Below are 21,406 nucleotides of genomic sequence, written 5' to 3' on the forward strand. Positions count from 1 at the left end.
GGGAAGAGTCTGTAGGAGCGAGAAGTTCCTGACCGGCATATTCTTCAGCTTAGAGATAAATGTTTACAATCCTGACACTTTATATTCCCAGGGAGCTGTGCTGCAGTGAACGTTGAACACACTGGGGTACAAGAGGCTTGTCCCCGTTTTGAGCTTCCTTTCTGGGAAGTGTCTGGAGGCTGACAGGGTCTTACAAACATCCCTACAAATCAATATTATAGAAAAAGATGGGAGGAGGAACTTCTGGACTAGAGCAAAGAAAAAGGCATCCTGCTTTCTACTGATCTCATATGATAACATTCAGTAGAGACATGAATGTATTGACGGGCCAGCAAAGGAAGCAGCAACTACTGAAGCTGTCAGTCAACTGCAAGACTCATATCCCTAAGAAACCAGCGGCAGTGTTTAACCTCTGGCTGTGCATATTTAAATGTGAACAGCAAATAGCTGGGAGATGGATTTTCCTGACATACTCAGCAGAGAAAGGACCCTTTTCCATCGTCACTCTCTGTCAAAGGAATAACAGGGCTCCAAGTCATTTCTCATTATCGTGGGCTAGCAAAAAGCATTAAAGGCTTTTTTGTGAAAAGCAATACATGCTTTAAGTTTCATGCTACAAAATACCACTTTGCATTGGGTGCAACAGAGCCTTCATATTATTCCAAAAGCTTTGAACTGAACCTCTCCCCTGCCACTGCTTTAAGCCCTGAGCAGCACGGATGTGAGCCTTGGGGCAGGGACCTGTCCCTGCCTCCCTTTATTTAGCAACACAGACGTGTCCCTTTCACTGACATCAAAATACTTTTGGGTGGGAGTCAGGTCCAGCTTCAAATCCCTTCAATTGCTCTGTCCACCGCATGGATGCCTCCAAGCGGGTGGGTGGCTAAGCTGCTGTCTCAGCCAGCGGAGATCTTCCCAACAGCGCAGTGCACAGAGAGTGCAATTCAGTCCTCTCCTTACAGCAGACACCTATGTACATCCCAGGAATCACCTTCTAGGCTCTGCTGAATGTATTGACTAGATCTCCACTGGTAACGATGGAGACACCCCACACGCACGTGCACAGCTACCACACAGACATCTTCAGGTGACTGAATCCGGACCTGAATTTCACCCTTAGCTGCATATTGTTCAGACAGCAAAGGCTCATCTCGGTTGCTTAAATGCAGGTGTCATCTGGGATACCCTAGGGTGTCTGAGACAGCTGCAGAGGACTGGCTAATAGGATACAGGACTCCAGGGAAACCTATGCTTTTTGGAGAGGCAGCTGGAAGCTGGATGGGGTGTTGTAGGGTGACTGAAGCTGCACTGTGGAATGAGATCAAATGTGGGTCCTGGGGCATAGACAGGACACCCGGAAAAATGATTGTCTTAAGTGTTTTTGCTGCTCTTAATGCTGGTAAATCCAGATGTTTAACAGGCTGGTGATTTATTTGCATTACACGCTTTTGGCTCATGATGCAAGGAGACACAGCATTATCGTTGCCTCCTCTTGTAGAGAGGAAACCAAGGCTGGGAGAGTTTGAGTCATTTATATGATGGCCCAGGGGAAGTGTGTAGCAGGGCCAGGCACCACACCCAGGCCTCTCAACTGCCCAGCTGGCGTGTAACAGATGGCAAGAAAAACATTTTGCCATTAGTTTCAAGGAAGTATCTAAGAAGTCGCATTTGGTGCATGCAGTGAATCTCCTTTTCATCTAAAGATCTAGCAAAGGGAAAATGTTAGGAGACAGTGCTGCTTTTATATTATGCTACCATGGAGTTCCCAAGCAGAGAAACATTAACATAAAGCTCCTTCGGGCCGTCTGCTATCTGAAGGTCAAGTTCTCTGTCGACTACTGCGAGGCAGAAAGTCCTGTGTTTAAAATCAGGAAGATCTGCTTACAAAGAAGATTAAAGTCAAACTATCAGTAAGAGAGTGAGAAGATTTGCAGTAGGATTCAGCTTGTCTCTAGGTGTGTGATTTTCAGAATGTTCAGGTCCAAGATCTGCCTTGCTTTTAAATTGAAGTCCCTTACTTAAAAATACATTAAGGAGAGACCCCATCCCTTAGCTGACATTTGGGCTTTCCCCAATATTGTTCTCAGATTAAGTCCCACAGTCTTTCTTAATCCTTCGACTATTCACTCCCAAATGATCGTGTTGCATGTCTCTGAACTGAACTGGGTCTCTCCTAAACTTTCTAAGGGAGCCTCTGTAATTGCTACCTAATTGCTGTATCATTTCTCCCTAGACTGAACGGGATCTTTGTAGGCAGTTTATTAAATCAGCTAAATGAATGTTGGTGGGCCAGAGTGTTCTCTGACAGGAGCCAAATCACTGTGTTAAAACAAAAAAAAATGGGTTTATTTTTCTCACCTCCAGGTACGTCTGGCCAATTATATATTGTGCAGCTGAATGCAGCCTGGTTCCTGTACCCTGAAACTTTTACTCTTAGGCTGATAGTAACTTGCATGAATATTAAGAGATTCAAAAGACTCTATATGCACTCAGGTTTTGAATGCAAGTGACTAAAGAGAAGTTTCTGCTCCTGTGGTTTGAAAAAATACCCAAACCCCAGTCTTTCATACTCCCACTAAAACCATTCAAAAGTTGCAGGTGTCCTTATTTTTGTTGCTTGACTTCATGCCTGAGTGTCATTTAAAATGCATTTGATACACAACAGGCAGACTTCCTTCTGACACTACATAGCTCAACACGAGAAAAAGAAAAAGAACGACCGACTATATCATTTAGCTGGGGTCAAATGCTCCTCATCTCATTGTTGCCAGGACTTGGACTGTTATCTGACCCTTGGAAGTGGGACAGTTCTGAATGTGACAGCTACCTATGAACCAAAATGAGGGGGATAACTTAGAAACAGTTGGGGTTCTCATTTTTCTGTTCATTTTTCTGCTATCCAGTCTCATTCATTTCTCTTGTCTACACGGCATTTTCTTACTGTGTGTTATTCGGTAGATCAGCTTCTCTCTCTCCCATGGGAATAGTTTATACAGAAATTGCTAACATTGAAAGCTTCTTGTATACAGATTGATAATACAGTGGCATCTAACCCAAATTCAATAATTTCTGCAAGAATCGAAGTGAAAGTCCCAAATCAAGGACAGATTGATTTGGAAATGGATTCTGGTATAATATTTTTAGTAGTGAATGGATTTCTTATAAAATCAGTGTGCATGTGCAATTGAAGGGCATCATTTATACTTCACAAGAATTTGAACATTTGGGTGCTTCATTTATTGTTTATGGCCTCATTCTGGCCTCAGTTACGTGGACATGAAGTGAATGAAATAATCAAGGTGAAATCAGAGTAAAACTGCGTATGTTTATTCTTATCCTGAAAGAATGTTTTGACTCTTCTTGCCTCCCCTCACACATGCATATGTCCACAGATACACAAATATATGCACACATTGTTTCTGAGGGCAGCTCATGACATACCAGATAAACCAACCCATACCTGAAACTAATGTAAGTTAAAGCACTTCAAAACCCACTGTGGGAAATCTCATTGTAGAGTTAAGTGGTTTGAGATTTCTTTGGTTTCTAATGACTGTGATCTAAGGTCAATGTACTCTGGTTGCAAGAACTGCATGTTCTTTAATGAATTAACTGACCTCACACCATTACCTTATTTTTCTAACTTGCCTGCAAGTCCCAGGTGTAGACATACCCTCTATTTGCTCTGGACATGTCTGTCTTGTCATCACTGTCCCTGACGCATGGTCACCTTGTGAATGGCTGCCTCAATTCCCTCTTCAAAAAACAGGAGCTGAGCCTTTCTTGCGGTTAATTAAGCTTTTTTTTTTTCTTTCTTTCTCTCAACAATGCTTTGCACTGCAGGATATTTTGCATGACAATACAAATTAATAAGAAACAGGGCTATTACCAATTAATATTATTACAAGTTAACAATACACAAGTATGCAGAGATATGTAGAGATCAACCGATTAAAGCGTATGTGGCTTATGCATCAGCTGCTCAAAAATACCACCTAAAAATGTTACTTTTTGTGCATCTTTACACCGTCACAGCTACAACCACAACAAATAAAGCGCAATCCCTGTTTAAAACCCCCTTTGGCTCGTTAGGCAAAGCCTTTTTTCACTTCTCCTGACAACCCATAAAGGGTATGGCGGTCAATGGGGGGGCCATGACTGCTCCCAGCAGGCACCCATCCCAAACGTTACTTGTGGCCTGATTTTGGTAGAAGTTAGGCGTTATCGAGGCGGGTTTTCACCCTCCTCCCCATCGCGGGTGGCGCAGTTGGCGGCTGCCACAGTGCGGCCTACGCCGCCTCCCCCCCCGGAGGGGGCCGGGCACTACAACTCCCACAAAGCCCCGCGGCCACGGGGGCATTGATTGGCTGCCGCCACTGGGGGGCCTCCGAGACGGGCCAATCGGAGCGCGGGGCTGCCCGTCGCCGCGCCGGTAGTGGGCAGCTCTACAGGCGGCGCGCAGGGCCTCTCGCCCGCTGGCCGCGATCCGCCGGGGACGATGTCGCACTGCCGCGGCGCCGCCGCCCGCCTCCTGGGCCGCTTCCTCCGCCGTGAGTACCGGGCCGCTGCCGCCGCCGCGGGGCCCTGCCTCCTTCCCTCCCTCCCTCCCTCCCCGCTGCCTGGCAACGGCGCTGCGCCGCGGCCTGCTCCCCCCGCGCCGAGCAAGGTCACCCGGGGCGGGCCTCGGGGCGCCGCGGCAGCGCCTGGGCCGCGCCGGAGCTGTGGTGGCGCGGAGCCCCCGGCGGCCGCGGAGCCCCCGGCGCCCTCCCAGCCCGCCTCGCCTCGGCAAAGTTGTCGCTTTCGGTCGAGGATAAGGATACCCGCTTCTAACGAGCGAGGCCGCGAGCCACCCGCGACTCGTACTGCGGCTCGAAGTCTTCCACACGCGTTATTTTGAAGACCGTGAGAAGTGAAAATAAAGTGTTTGTTATTTTTTCCTCCCTCCAGCCTGCTTGTTTCGCCCAGGTAGCACGGTATCCTCTGCTGAAATCAGTATGGGTATGCCTAGGCACGAGAGCCGTTTCTTGGAGCGTTAGCTGAGGAGTTGGCGCATTCGCCCTAGATCTCGTAGCTCGCGTTGAATGGACTGCCTTAAACCTGACTGACTTCGCCACGTTCCTGTGCAAGCGAAGCTCTATGTCTCAGAGTGGTAACTTGCAGGTCAGGGGCTGGTAGTGGGGCCCTACAACAGTTTAAGCTGGTCAGGTTGTTCCTGAGGCAGGGCAGCCATCCCCCCAGCTATACATTCCTTCGTCTTTACTCATCCTCCATAAGCACGAGCGGGAAGCTCTACTTTTGTACTGTTGTGTTTATTTTTCACACTTCAGCTCTTTGAACTGGCTCCTGCTGGTCAGGTGAGAATTGGATCTGATGGAGGGGAGCAGATGGGAATGTGGCATCTCCAGTTTAGATTAACTTATACTACCAGGAAAGCTAATCTTGGGTCCAGTTTCACACATTAAAAACCCACTTTTTTACCTTTAGAAATAGGAGTAAGAGATTCAGAGAAGATGCAAGAGTGCTGAAGGATGGAGAGGGAAGAGATAGACTAAGCGATTCAAGAGGTGCTCTGTTTTGCAACAGTATATAAAGTCTTTTTGAGAAAGACGGAATATTCCTTCATCTGAAAAATTTCTTTGTCTTGTTTAATATCCTTTGCAGAATGCAAAACAATTGCTGAAACCTTTAATTTGGACTTCGTATGTACAACACTGAGTCACGGATAATTAACATCTCCTTTTTTCAGTGATGATTCAAAATCACAAGTTTCTAGTGGGTTTTTGTTGCAAAAGAGATGCAAGATCTGTTTTTGTTGGTGCTTTGCAAAAACAGGCACACAGGGTGGGCGTTACTCGAAGTCAATGAATTCAGGAAGTTGTGAAACAATACGAAGTATGTTAGTGAATGGTAAGTGCTTGCTCAAAGGTCAGATCAAAGCAGTGTTTGCATATGGACTGAGACAAGAAAGACTTATGCAGGTCTGCACTGCACTTTGAAGAGACAGTCTCTTGAGGCACCTTAACGGGGATCAGAGAGTCAGGGTTGGGACTCTTATGTTCCAGGCTTGCTAGAGGGCTTTGGAGAGCTCCTACGTTAAATGATTCAAGTAAATCATGTGAATAACTGTGCCAAAAATTTGCTACGCAAATAACAACGCAAACTGAAGAATTTGTTATTTATTTTTATGCAAACTGTGTGAGGGAGGAAAGCTTCCAGGCTTTGGCTGCGTGCATTCTTAATGGAGGTTGCCTGGGGAGAACAGTTGGTTATCCTACAAGAAATAGCTGGTGTGTGCTGAGATGAATGTACCCGTTTCTTGAAGGGCTGGCCATTTCTCTGAGATGCTTAACACTGTTTAAACTTAATGGACATGGGAGAAGGCTTTTCTTTCAAATGCCCTTGTCTCTCCTGTGACCCCATGTAGCTGGTAATGTATATTGCTGTGAGTGGGGATTTTTGATTAGGAAAGAGATGTGTTTTGAAAGAACTGAAATTTTTCTAGTTTTCATTTTGCCTGTTGGTTCTGTTTAATGTGATAGGCATAGCATAGTAATTGCATCTGTGCTTTACATATTGGTTAGTTTGCTTAATTTTTAAACTCCTCTGCCATTTACATAGCTTGAACTTTCTGTGGTTAACTGGAGTTAGTTTGGCAAGGGAAGGGTGAGAGAAGAGGCTGGGGGCTGATAGCTAGAAATCCTTCTCTGAGCACATAATCCTCTTTAAGACCAGGAGTAAGATACCTTGAGTAATCCCTCAATAGCATGAAAACTTTTTAGTCAGTAAGAACAGCTTTCTAATAGTGCAATTCATTTCTTTAAAGGTGAATTCTATAGGCAGATTTAGGGGGAAAGAGGGAGTTTTCCAAAATGTTATTGTGTGTATGAGTATATGTATGACCTGATAATGGAGAGCCACAAATAATAAAGGAATGGGATCAGAAACTGGGTGCTGAATATTCTGTAATATCAAGCCTCTAAGTCAGTAAACTGAAATTTGCTGCAGCACTTTGGTCTTTGCTAAACTTTTTTTTTTAAATTAAATGTTCATTCTCGTCTGTAATGTAAGAAGCTGTCCAGAACAGTTTCTATTATGGCCTCTGCAGGCCATGCATTTGTAGAGAGAGAGAGGGGAAAGAAATTGGGTCACTAAAAATGCAAATTAAATGGCATGTACAAAGTATTGAAAGTGCTTCTCAGAAACAAACTGAAGGTCTGTAACTAACAGAAAATAAGAGCACTGAAGTTTTTTTTCTTTTTTTCTTTTTAAAGCTTTTTGACTGCCTTTGTGTCTGAATCCCTCCCTGTCTATCCCCTTTGCTGAGCTCCCTTTTTATCCTTTGTATTGGAGCCCCTGTGCCTTCTGAAGATCCTTCTTTCCTTAAGTAGGTAATGGAAAGGAGAAGGAATATCTTCCTTCCTCTCCAAGCTGTTTGGATATTTCAAGGAGTAATAGAGGGAGAAATCCATGTATTACTTGTCAGTCTCCTGGCAATGTGGGTATCTGCTCAACCCAGCTAGAAAGGAATCACTGCTGTTTTACCTTGCTTCTGTATTGTGCTCGTTATGTAGTGAGTACCTTCAGTTGCTACCTTAGCTTCCAAACTTTTTTTTTTTTAATTGGTCCAGGATAAAAATGGGTAAGAGGGAGGCACTTTGTTTGGATTCCTGTCCATAGCTGTAAGGAATCTTGCAAGAAGTTCTGAAAATGACAAGTTTTCTACTCTCTGAAGTCTGAATATGGAAGAGATTTAGCCCTAGTATCCGTACTGTCTGCTGGCTCTTACAACCCAAATGAGCTGGGCTAATGTAGCTTGGGTTGTATCAGCTTAAATGAGATTTGTAGCATCAACACTTCCACAGCACAAGAGTGCCTGAAAGCTCAGTGTAAACAGGGTCTACATCTTGTGTGCTCTAAAATATCTTGCAAATGAGTTAATTTTACTTTTAACAGCTAAATTAAAGTTTGGACCTCATGAAAAGCAGTAGTGAATTTTTCTAGAAAGTTTTTTTTTTTTTTCCTCTTGTAATAAACAAATGAACTTAAAGCCCTGTTCAAGGCTATATGTTACTCTTGCAACTTTTTTTGGGGGGGGGAAATGTAGCTGGGCTTTCCTGTTACTTGAACTGCAGAGACTTCTGGGGCTCAGTTGAGGCCTTGTTCTTCTGCAGATCCAAAAGTAACTAGCAGCAGGAAGCATGCTGGAGGTAGTTCTGTCTCTCGGTTTCTATTCCTACTCAGATTTCTTTACTGTAAAATGACTAATGTTTTATATACGTCCCTCTGCTACATTCAGGCATCACTTTTCAAATCTATCCTGCAGCAACAAGGTTTTAGTGGTTGAATATTTTTCGTACTTGGTTGTCCTGTACAGTAGACTAAAGTAGCTTCTTGCCACAATATGCATCTTTTTAGCTATGTCGAAGCTGAAGTACTGGAAAGCCAAAATAAATGCATCTTATTTGCATAACTTTTTTTTTTTTTAAACCACAAATTATGTGCAACAGAATAGGGATGTGGCAGAAGCAAAAGGGATTGCCTGAGGAAGACTGTCCAGTCCTTAGCCTTATTTTTTAATACTCTTTTCTGAAGTTTTATTACAGGCCTTTGTTGGACACCCTAATGTTATGTTAGATCTTTGATTTGACAAAACACAGCATTTTCACTGTGTTTTTGGTAAGACTTGGAATTGGTAAGACTTGTTCTTTTACTCTAGGGTTTCACCTGGAGCCTGCACCTTTGTAATTTGCCTGTGAGTTAAAGGTGTGCATTAAAACCGCATCAACCGCGAGCTTGGCTTTTACTGCCTTGTGGTTGAAGCCTAGTCACAAGAAGGGCAAATAACTATTTTGTCCTGCCTTCTAAAAGGGACATGCATTTACCCTCAGACACGCTAATTTTGAAGCAGTACGAGCTTGTGAATGAAGATCCTCGCTGGAAATTGAGACTTGGTTTCTATTTCTGACTCTTACCTGCTGTGAACTCAGGCGTGCCGTTGCAGTTTTCCACCTGTTTCCTTCTCATCTCATATCTGTCTTACTACTTAAATTGCCAGCTGTTTGCACCAGGGACTTGCTCTTTGTGCCACGTATAGCAAAACCTCATCTTGACTGATGCCTCTACTGCTCCGACTGTGCTGATAACCAGGGGCAAGCTTTTCTACTTCAGACCAGGCTCTGGAGAGAAATACGGAGCTGTATCATATCAGTGTGTTTTTTTTTTTTTTTTTAACTCTCTCTTGTACTAATCCAGCTTAGAAAATGCAAGGTGACTTTGTTCATTTCTTCCAAAATGTATAGCTCCCTACAGATGTGCCCGTGCCAAGCTGCTTGCGTGAAGATAGCAAACTGCTCAAGCCTACAGATGGGCTTTTTTGAACCAACTGCCTTTTCTCTGAACCAGGGTTCTTCAGCTGTGTGAAAAGAACACATAGTTTTTCAGGAGTAAATCCATAAAAAGCTTGGAATTTAAGGTCCTTTTTAGTTATCAGTGCATAAAAATAAATCTTTCTTTTTTTTTTTTTTTTGGTACTTCGATAGCTTTAAAAAGGCTGAAAAGCCTCTTTTCCTTTAAGAATATCTTTATATATTCTTCTCAATAAAACTGAGAATTGAAAAACTTAAGCTTTCAAAAACATTTTTGTGAAAGCTTATAAATATCTGAAAATAGGTATGGAATGGACAGCTGAACTTGGACTGTAGAATTGCTTTTATGATATGAGGGTATAAGTGACTATTTGTCAAAGTTTTTTCTTTTTCAAAATACTAAAATTGGTGAGCAGCTGTAAGATAGGCGACCTGTGTGCCTGGCAAATGGCGCACTCTCATTTTGCAGCTGAATTTGTCAATGCTGGAACAAAGATTGTGTATGTGAAACTTAGCTTTGAATTAGTTGAGTCTGTTTATTCTTTGCTCTTGAAGGGCCATCAGAGGCCTTTCAAAACATATAGTACTTCTGAAAGTTCAGACCCTAAGCTCTTCTCTGCACAGTATCACTGGTGGTTGGTCATGGATGTAACAGCTTCTTCAGCTGAGGATTTTTCTCCACTTTTCTCAGTGTTGTTTTATCCTAGTCGCATCCCGTGCCTGGGAGACATGGCCTGAGTGGCTGAGATGCCGCAGACTGATATGCTCTTCTAAGTAGCCGGCTGGCTGTTTTTTCCTGAATTTGTGTCCCCTTTGCTTGAGGCAGGCTATGCCAGTCTTGCTTTCGAGTACCTTGGTGTTGTAGTGCAGAGCTCACCTCCAGCCTTGGCCGGGAAAGCTAACCCCGTGGCAGAGCAGCCCTTTAAAGACCCTGCTCTGCTCTCTCTTGTGCCTGTGACACCGAACAGCAAGACTTTTTAACCTTCTGCAGACAGCCTCATAACTGCGTTAATTAAATCTTGTTTTTTGTCCATTACTTCTCTTTTTTTCTGCTTTGCTTAAAAAGTTCTGTAACAGTATTTGTAATAATGCGTGTTGTATATGACTTCAGTAGATACCAGTTAATTAAAGATGTGATTTAGGTTAAAACCCTGAAGGCCCTTTTAACAGTTTTGTTGTAGTTTACGGTGTGCTGTAAATTTCTTTTTAAAATTTACTTGAATTATTGTGTGTTGGTTTGAACATCAGTTGCCGCCACAATTCCTTAGAGAACCATGGCGAGCGCTGCGAGTTGAAGCCCTGGGTTTCTGTCGGCACTTTCCTTGTCAGGACCTTAGGTTTACAAACACCAGTGATGTCCACAGGCTTCTTCTGGCATAGCTTTATTTTCCTCTTCACTTTCTTTGAATAGAAGTAAAGCATAAACCATGGTCTGAGAAAGCTTGATTGTTTTGGGGCAGAATGAAACAAAATAGCTTAACCCCTTTATGTCAGGCTTCAGGCTGTATTCTGAGCTAATCTGTTTACTCCACATTAAAATAGACCAGGAATGTTCACGGATTTTGTTACTCTATCCCAGGTTAGGAATGACGGCATCTTCAACTGCAGCTCTTCCGCAAATGAATTTGCAGCTGGTCCATAAACCCACTTAAAATGGTTCTGATATTAAGTACCCCATATGGGAAATACATAGGCTGGTTCCTAGCAATCAGAATAATCACAGCGATAGACAGAGAGAACTAAAGATGTTTAATATCTCAGACTAACAAGTCATAAATACTTAAAAATTTCAGAGCTGCTTTTGAAAATATGAAATCCTGGATCAGTTAATCTTTTGGTGTAAGCCTAAATATGCACGTGCTTATTTTATAAGGCATTTTGTAGCTTTGTTCATTAGTACCTGTAATGCCTTGTAGGAGGTCAAACTGAGAGTGTAGCAAAGCAGTAGATTAATGGTTTGGTCTCTTTCTTTCTGCAGTGCACCAGAATGGAGTACGACACTGCTCCTACTCAGCATCAAGGAAAAATCTGTATATTAGCAAAAACACGAAGGTTATCTGCCAGGGTTTTACAGGCAAACAGGTATGTATGAGAATTATTTCTTCTATTGCCTTCTCAGTGCAGAAAGTTAATTGGCCAAAAGACATAATAACCTGTGAAAGGGATTATGGGCTGTTCTTGCCTGTGATGGTAGGAAACTGGACTCTGGGACCAGCAAGATCCCTTCAGCTCTGTGGTTTTCTGTTCTTTGGTCCAAACAGATTTTTTTTTTTTCCTTCCCTTAAATTCAGTTAACCAGGTAACCCAGCCCCCCCCCCCCCCCCCCGGAGGGCTCAAGCTGAAAACTTGTTTTTGCATTCTCTCTATTATATTACTGTTTTTCGTTGTTTTTGTCTTTAGCCTTTTTATTGTATATGACTAAAAGTATTTCTTTGTAAAGGAAGATGTGTTTAAAAAAAAAAAAAAACCTACAAAAGCCTTTCAATTTTAGATGTTCCTTTATTCAAATGCCTTTGAATAAAAAAGGAATGAGTGTCCTTCGTTACTGAAGCAGATGGACGATGCTGAGGCTACCTTGTAGACCCATATGCTTGACTGGTGTCATTGGTTAGCATTCATATCTTTTTTAATATATTTTCATTTTGTTCAGTGATGTAAATATTAGTTTGAGCTTTGTCCTCTAAATAAGAGGCTGCCACCTACAGTCATTCCCTATGCTTCATATTTTCAATTTTCTGCAGCAATTTGGAATCCCCCATTTACTAGTAAAGTTCATGTTCATATACTGTCAACAGGCTTTTTAGCTTCTTTAGTGTTTTGTTCACTGAAGTGCTGTTATAATTGCAATAATGTGTTGCTGTTACAGATTCCCTTTGAAAAAATCTAGATTTATAATTTCTGTTTTTATTTCAGTACATTTAATTGTTTTCTCACACTCACTCATTTACCCATTTGCATGGAGATAAGACTGCTTTTGCTGTAAGTATCAACTAGTCGTGGATGAGACTGCTAATTTCTTCTGCTTCATTATCATGTTTGTCATCTGCCAGAACTGATGTGGAAAATAGTGACTGCTATGTCTGGAGGTGTATTAGCAACACAGAACAAACTGTCATGTTTTAGTGTGCAGCCACAGTGCTCTGATTTAAAAGAAAAAGGCATAGCACATTCTGAATCCACTTAAAACTTGTTCATGCACTCTGCAAAATAGCTGATTGCATATCTACAGTAAAATCATATCTTTTCATTGTAAATTTAAGTGACATAAATTGCCTTCAGAATTATAGATGTCATCAAAACTTTTGATATGCTTTATTTGTTATTGCACGTCTTTTAACTTTTCTACTTATCCTCTCTCATAGGGCACCTTTCACAGCCAGCAGGCATTAGACTATGGCACCAATCTAGTTGGAGGAATTTCTCCAGGAAAAGGCGGGAAAACTCATCTGGGTCTGCCTGTCTTTAATTCCGTGAAGGAGGTAATTTGCAGCAATGACTGGAGGTGCAGACACAGTTTATTCCAAGAACTAATGCTGCAGAAGGGCTCCTTTTTTTCACTTCTTGCACTTAAACAAATATTTGAAATATGAATATCACTATGTAAGAAATAGAATAGAGGCTCTGTAATACAGTGAACATTCGCTATGGTCAGGCATGAGTTTAGCTTCCACTGTAAAGTCTATGCAGAGACTGGATACTCAGTAACACAAATAACACCCCCCCACCCCCACCATTATATCCTTATGTTATGCATGTGACTAGTTTCTCACTGATTCTGGTGTGTATGATGAATTTTTAGCAAATTATTATCTAAGGGTGGCTTGGGAGGGAATCCTTTCTAGAGAGTGGTTAGGTCCTCAGTTCCCTAGTTGTACTGTGTGTGTCCATCTTCAGAGACTTAACGCTTGCTTTGTCTATAGTAAATGAATATATATCAATTTTACTTCATTTATGGCTATGGATGGACGTGTTTTGGGTGGCTACTTGTCACATGTTCTCTTTGGGCCCACTAAATGCTTGATACCTTTTTGTTATTGCCTCTTTTAGGCCAAGGAACAAACTGGTGCTTCTGCCACTGTTATATATGTACCTCCTCCGTTTGCTGCTGCTGCAATTAATGAAGCAATCGATGCAGAAATGCCATTAATTGTATGCATTACTGAAGGTATTCCCCAGCAGGACATGGTTCGGGTTAAACATAGACTGCTTCGACAAGATAAGACTCGACTAGTGGGCCCAAATTGCCCTGGAGTCATCAATGTAAGTGACTTCTGGATTTGCTCCAAGGCTGAACCATTCTTAGTGATGGTTTCAATGTTCCATCTGACTTCTCCCACTCTTTCTTTAGCCTGGAGAATGTAAAATTGGTATCATGCCTGGTCACATTCACAAGAAGGGAAGAATTGGTGAGTTTTTGAATACTTATGCATCATCTAAAACTCAAGTTTTGTACCTGATTGTTCTTACTCAGCAGTCTAGTCACATCCTACCCTGAAGACAGTTAATATGCTGTGTAACAGCTTATCTGTCCTTCAGTTTGTAAGTGAACTTAGCCCTTATCAATCCTGAAAGCTGAAGTCTGTCAGTCTACTGTAGCAATCACTGAATGTTAATGGTAGAAGTGCAGGTATTCAGAAGGATTCCTTAGGCAATGTGATGGACTTAGTTTCCTTGCATTCTTGTTGGAGTGTACTTCTTTTTATCTTGGGATTTGAGAGCACTAAGTTCCCAAATGCTAATCCTTCCGACAGCTTGGCTGCTAAGAACTGGGATCCCACATCTACAGTGAGCTTAGTATTATAGCAAAGAAAAGAGATTACAGAGAAGTTTATAACATGAGAACTTAGGCAATTATACCATGGTGAATGGCAGTGACAAATATTACACCTGCTTCTTACAGAGTGAGAATTAGATCAGAAAGGCAGCGATGTGTCCGTGATCAGATGTTAATTACACACCCTGTTGCATGTAAGCCTTGAGTCCTGACTTCTATTGGTTACTTGTTCTAAACCATGGAAAGAACAACTTCATTATTTTTAAAATAATGCAGTATAGGAACTGTAAAGAAAACTATTCCAAAACATGTCTTGGTAATTTAATAAGTAGCACTTCAGAAATATTGTTGTAGACAGGGTACTCCGCCAGTACCTCTCAGCAGCATACCCTGTTTAACTTAAATACCGTACTCTTTTTCACTGAAAAAATGATAATGTTGCAAAGTGGATTTGCTGTGGAGAAAGCTGTTCAGTGCAGTAGAACTAAGGGGATTCAGTGCAGTTTTTCTAACAACAGAAACTGTCTTTGCTATTTGGCCACTTCTGACTTGAAAATAAGCTGTACCTACTGAATGCTAGACAAAAACATTAGTACTCAGGTCACACCTACAGCTTTCAAAAGTACCTATAAACCTGAAATTGAAAAGTCAAAGATGACTGCAATTATGCCATTTGTAGATACCATCAAGCTGGTACTCTGTGACTATAAAAGACAGCATTAACTGGCGTTGCCTTGAGCTCCCTTCCGAATCAAAATTCTGTTAAGAAAACGTTCTGAATGTCTAGAAGAAATGTCTTTTAGTCACAACATATTAGAATCCAAATGCAAGGCACATCAAGTGCAAAAGAATATTTTAAATCCTGAATCCACTTGCTCAGCTACTGCTGGTAGTTCTTCAGTGGTGGTCCAAGTATCAAGAAGTAAAAACACGAACTTTGCCATCCTCCCAGCTTCCTTTAAGGCTATGACCTTTGGTGATATGCTCCCTGGCTTTCTGTTAATGTGAGGCCTCCAAGCATCATCTGATAATCTTGGGATGTAAGCTATAAAAATAGCCACAGTCTTTGGAGCTTTATCTGTAGCTTCTGTCAGGTAATCTGATCTTAATGGGAAACAGGAACTCCCTTGCAAACCTAGCAAAAAAAAAAAAAGGTATTTGCTACTAGACATCTGCGCTATTCAACAATGTGTAGCCTTGATAGAACTAAACTTGTTAGGACAATTGTACATTTTTTTCCTCTGTTCATGCAGTGTATTAATTACATTGCATGTTAGATGGATTGAAACAGGTAAATGTGGAAACGTCTTTTTTCTAGGAAGCTTCCTTTTGGTAGTATTAACAAAAAGCCTAACTTGGAAAACACATGTCAATATTCTTCTCTACCCCTTCCCACCACTGCCTCTGTATTACTTTCTTTTCTCAATTTAAAACTATCCAATGCATAACTTACTTTGTATGAAATCTAGTACCGTGAGGCCTGGTAAAGGCTGTGGCCTCTGATAATACTGTAATGTAAACATTAAATATCTATCATAGAGCAATGAGCTGCAGCAACAAATGAGGTTACTTGTGTCTATGTAGTGTCTTTCCATTCTGGAGTATTTCTCATGGGCCCAGCCGTACTGCAGATGTGATTAATACAGCATTCTTGCAACTGTGGAGCTGCTGCCATGTTTCAAGTACAGTGCATCAGCTACTTGTACACAAGATGAGAAGTATATTCTTCTAGCAATTTTTGTTTTCAGTTTTCTCGGTACAGCTATAGTGTGAGGAATGCCATCTCAGCCAGTATTACTGGATTGCTGGGCAGCTGTGAACAACTGACAATCAAATGTCAAAAATGCCAGCCAAGAAATAGTACAGCTCTCATCTTATATGGAGTTCTCATGTTTTTGCAAGGATAGCTGGAAAACCTGGCAGCTCATGTTTAGTTTATTAAGGTGTTTTTCCTGAATATAAGAACAGCTGCCTATAGTCATGCGCTTAGCTGTGTTAGCGTTAAACTCTTCTCCCTTTCTTCCTTAAAGGTATTGTGTCAAGATCTGGCACCCTGACATATGAAGCTGTTCATCAGACAACGCAAGTTGGATTAGGGCAGTCTTTCTGCGTTGGTAGGTTTCCTCAGAAACAGCCTGTTGCACCTGGACTAATCTGCCTTTTGTTTACCAGAAGAAATCCAAAGTAATTTCTTTTTACAAGCCTACAGAGTGCTGAATGACTTCTTATTCTGTTAAGAAATGAGATCCCTGTGTGCTGTGAAGAATATAACCATATAACCCTTCTGTTATCATTTCCATGTCAAATTAATAAAAGCTTAGAAAAAAGGTTTTCATGGAGCGCTGTCAACAAACACGAAGTCAGTATGAAAAAAAAGTTGTCCTAAGAAGCTTAATATTATGTAAAGGGATATGCCATTCTTATACACTTAGCTGGGTATGTTGTGCAAGATGGCTCAGTCACATTAAATTTCTCACAGCAAAATTGTAGAGCTGGGGCCTTGGCCCTGCTGTATCTTGTGCAGAGCTTCTGAGAGGCTCTGTATAAGGCATAACAATTTGCTGATGGTCTGAAAGGTGGGTACTTGCAGACATTAACCTTTGATATCAAAGCCTTCTGTAAATGGTGGGGGAGGTGTTTGGAGTGGGAACTTGCACTCTCTCCAGACTTGGGGAGGAGCCTTCAGAGCTTTCCCTCTTATCAGTCTTTGGGAATATCCTTTGTGCAGAAGTATGCTTTGACAGCCTTAACATAAATGGAATATCATCAACTTGAGTTACTCATTTTTGTGTTTTTTATTTTTATTTTTTCAGGGATCGGAGGAGATCCCTTCAATGGAACTAATTTTATTGACTGCCTTGATGTCTTCCTGAAGGATCCTCATACTGAAGGTATCATATTGATTGGAGAAATTGGAGGAAATGCTGAAGAAGATGCAGCAACATTCTTGAAAGAAAATAATTCTGTAAGTCTTAGAGCCCGCTTTCTGCTTCCAGACACCTTGGTAGTTAGTCATCTTCTCTTGCCACGTCAAGGAAAATGTGGTTCAGTCTCTAATCTATATTTACACAAAAGCAAAAAATCATACTTTTATTCAAGAGAAAGAATTGAAATTAGGAGGGGCTTTAACCAGGTTAAGCTTAACTGGAGTGTTTTGTTATCTTTAGTTTCTTAGTCCTGTAATGACGTTTGTACTGAACACAGTGGTGTTACAGTGTGGGTATTTTTGTTCTTTTTTTGTAATATATGGATCTGTTCTGTAGAGAGATGTCTTAAAACCCGTGATTACTTCTGGTTTGTTTGGTTTATAATGAGAAGAAGTATTCCACACAGTGTTCCACCCGGACTCGTGGTTCTGCATTGTCTGAGGCTTCTAGTTGTCCGATATCTTTTCCTGGCTAGTTGATGTTTTTTAAAAAATCAGCCAGCTAGAATTACTTTTCTTCTCACTCTCCCCCATGTAACGCAGTATCTTTTCTTTCTCCGCAGGGTCCAAACGCCAAGCCGGTAGTGTCCTTCATAGCTGGGCTGACTGCTCCTCCAGGCAGGCGGATGGGTCATGCTGGAGCCATCATTGCTGGGGGGAAGGGTGGAGCTAAAGAGAAGATAGCTGCTCTTCAAAGCGCTGGTGTTGTGGTCAGCATGTCTCCTGCTCAGCTAGGTAGCACCATGTACAAGGTTAGTTACTTGGAAACGGTGGGATGTGTACTTGTATCCAGAGTAAGACATAGACGTTACTTTTTTGAGGGAAGAGGGGTTGGGAGTATGTCTTTTACGCAAATATCCTGTGGCTTTTAACTCAACTAAATGTAAGAGCTCTATCGACTGAACAGGCTGCAGTTTTTACTGCAGATATTACTTAGATGATATGCATGAGTAATTTTATGTAGTATTGCCTTTATAAGAATGTAAACATAGCAAAAAGTGGAAGTGATTACATTTTGCTCTCAAAGGTATCAGCTATTGAATTGTGTTTTCTGGATGCTATCAGAGGAAGCAAAGAACCTGAATTAATTTTAAATGAGAAAACACTCTTTGCAAGTAGGATATTTGAGGGAGGAAAGCCTAGGCATATAGATATGTCTCTTAAGCACTAATTCAGAATCATGGCTGAATGCATACAGCTTGTAAACTTCTGTATGGAGTAGGATTTTTTTGATCTTTCTTAATTCTTCTCCCCCCCCCAAAAAAAAGTATTTCTTCACAGCTAGAGAAAATGCAACTGTGCAAGTTATTTTCTTTTTTTCTTGTGGTGCCTCTATGGTACAGCATCCTCACAGGCTATTGTGGGAGTCGTCTTTTATGTTTTTTCCTGTACTGAAATGGAAATCCTAATGACTTCATTGCTTTCCTGGCTTGAATTCTTTACTGTAAGCATACTATTACAGTTCTTCTGCAGAATTAGTGTTTTTCAAGCCTGTTAGGATAAACAGTTACTTGACAGCACTGCAGTAGGAGGCAGTGCGATGATTGCAATATAGTGCTGCTGGTTCTTCATAGCCAGTTTGCTAATTAGAGGTGGGAAAATACTTTTCCTGCTTTCTCTCTAACTTTCACACAATGTGGGCTTTTTATTTTAAATTTTAATTCCAGTTTTTAATTCCTAAAGTCAAGAGTTCCTAAGAAATACAGTGTAGTTTAAAACATGACAGTAATAGAAGTGTATTGTGTTCTTCCACCTGGAATGTCTGTGTGCTATTGCAGGAGTTTGAGAAGAGGAAATTGCTGTAAGAGAAGACACTCTGGAATACTGTCTCCAAAATATCAGTGAAGCACCTGGCCTCTGCTTGTCTTTTGTCTGCTAATCTTCAGTTACCCAAGTGACTGACACTGGTCTTTGAATTTGACTTTGAAGCCATAAACCTTTTGGCTAAACCTGTTTTGATGTCTCCTGGGTTCAGACATGATCACCTGATTGTAAATCACACCAAATTAATAAATCCACTACTAAACCTGATTCATCTTCTGAATTCCTGAAGCAGAGCCATTTCTTCAATCATCAGAAAGAAAATCAACCAACCTTGAAGGTTTGAATCTTTTGTAACTTAAGCACTGCCCTTTTTAAAGTTAAGTCACTTCTAGAGATGCTTTTAAGGGTCAGGGCACTGACTTTCTGCACATATCACACTTTGCTTTATTTTAAAAAAATAAAGTCCATCTTGTTCGTTGTTGGCAAGTACATCTGTTTGAACGATAGGCCAAAGTTTCCGTCCGTTAAACCAAAGCTGCTGGATCTGAAGGGATTGCTTGTTAATTCATGTAGCCGGATATGCCTGAAATCGAGCTGATGAGCCACGCACAGTGTAGTCCTCCACTGGCAAGGAATTCTGCTTCTTGTTGTGCGAAGAGATGGAATTTTCATTCATAAATCTGAGTCAAATTTCCCGTGCAAAAGTATATTCAAAATGATCTGTAACTATGAAAAGGATTTGGGCTTTTGCTTATATTACTTTAATTTCCCCTTTAACCTTAACTAGCACTCCATTGCTTGTGTGTTCTGCAGTCCTAAAAGCATTTGGTACATAATGGAGGAGAATAATTATTCTCAGGAAAGAATGTAATAAGGTGTCTTTCTTGTTAATCACTCCCAGCTCTGTAGTGGAAAGCCCTGTTTTACTCTGAAATAGCCCAAACACAGTGCCTATAAATGAGTGTTACAAGTTTTATCAGGATAGACTAAACCCTACATTGCTTTCTTAATATAGAGGACTGAAAATTAATTCATGTAGCCTGGCACTTGTCAAAGCAAACTTCGTGTTCCATAAAGGTGCTGTTACAAAAACTTGTGTTGTTATTTGTTTAAAAGTGTTCTTAGTTTTCTCACTCAAACACTTTTGCAATTTATTTTCCTACTGCAAGCAATGAGCAGGTGTCTTGATGCTGACATGTACAGTTCCCAGGTCTAAGCCCTGAAGAAATGCATAAAAGGACAGGTAATATCTTTGCTGCACTGAATATATATTAATATGCTTCATACACAGCAAGGCATCAGTCAGAGGATATAGGCCTGAGGACACAGAGACCAGATTATTCACCTTGGTATGATTTACCAAAACCTGATACCATGGCACTAGATGGTTAAAAGATGCATTGAGTGATAAATTATTTGATGAGGCCTATGGCAGCTAATAGGAATTTCTTACTAGATCTGTACAGCTTTCAAGTGGTGCCTGACTTAATCTGGAGAAAAAAGACCAAACTATGGCCTTTAACTAGAGAAACGCCAATGCTAAAAAGTCTGTCCGCTAAGACCGTGATTCTTTGCCAGTGTATGTCAGAATATTGCAGCTCCTCTTCTAATGAGCCTGCTAATCAAAGTAACTCACCGTGGTGGTGGGCTTCTCCACAGCATGTCTTTTGGGAAGGGGAGAGCTTGTTGATGAACTGCCTGAATTTCATCAGTGTCATCAGTGTTGTAATGGATGCCAGGACAGCTAAAGTGTAATAAGCTGCTGCTAGAGATTGCTCCATGGAAGCTTTTTTAGAGGCACCGGCTATATTAGAAGATAGTCATAAAACAAAATGACTGTTGTCCCCTGGGAAAATGCTTCCTCATGTCTTGAAATCTGAGGATGGGTTTAAAAACATGACCTTGATTCTAATGCTTACATCAGTTTTCTGGTGCTGCACTGTAGCAGGTGGATGGTTCTGTTCAAACCTGGTGAAGCAGTCTGTACTAGCCTGGAACTCGGTTTCACCTTATCTAATAAAGACTTAATTTTTGCAGCTTTTTGTTGCTGCCTGAAAATGTGCCCTTGACAAATATCATCAGAACCCCTTACATTGCTGATGAAAATATGTCTTTGGAAAATATATTTGCATCTATTCAATATCATATAGGCTTGTGAATAAATATTTCAAATAATCTGATCTGGAAAATTGCTTTTTTTTTGTTTTTTTCCCTGAACATTATTAATGTTACTGCTCGATTTCTCAGAGTTTTATGAAGTAGTCCTTCTTTTCTTAAGGTCCTAATGTAGAGTTGGCAATGCTGTCGGTTCAAAAATTGCTTGCATCTTTGTAGGATAAATTCTAGATGCTCTTTTTGATCGGAGAAATTCATTGCAGCACTGATTTTTGTGGGTGAAAGAGTAGTGGATGCAGCTCTATTTTATTTTTTTCTCTTACTGAGATTTTTCTCTTACTTGTCTTTTTAATGATGCTGGATTCCTCACTCAGATGTATTCCTTGTCCTTGGTGTTAATGCTGACTTTTTTTTTTTTTTTTGAGGTTGATTAGTGGTCTGTCACACCTAATGAATACTATC

General features: G+C 41.1%; 1 protein-coding gene across 1 annotated transcript; it reads left to right on the top strand.

Moving 5' to 3' along the window:
* Positions 1-4,441: 4,441 nt before the first annotated feature.
* SUCLG1 (succinate-CoA ligase GDP/ADP-forming subunit alpha) lies at positions 4,442-21,009 on the top strand. The gene is made up of 9 exons (XM_067298376.1): positions 4,442-4,550; positions 11,344-11,447; positions 12,728-12,844; positions 13,413-13,625; positions 13,714-13,771; positions 16,170-16,253; positions 16,953-17,104; positions 17,629-17,817; positions 18,844-21,009. Exons 1-9 carry the CDS (start codon positions 4,499-4,501, stop codon positions 18,868-18,870), a joined length of 996 nt encoding a protein of 331 aa, XP_067154477.1. The 5' UTR covers positions 4,442-4,498; the 3' UTR covers positions 18,871-21,009.
* The last annotated feature ends 397 nt before the right edge of the window (positions 21,010-21,406 follow it).

This window comes from Apteryx mantelli, chromosome 5, assembly GCF_036417845.1.
Source record: "Apteryx mantelli isolate bAptMan1 chromosome 5, bAptMan1.hap1, whole genome shotgun sequence".
Lineage (NCBI taxonomy): Eukaryota > Metazoa > Chordata > Aves > Apterygiformes > Apterygidae > Apteryx > Apteryx mantelli.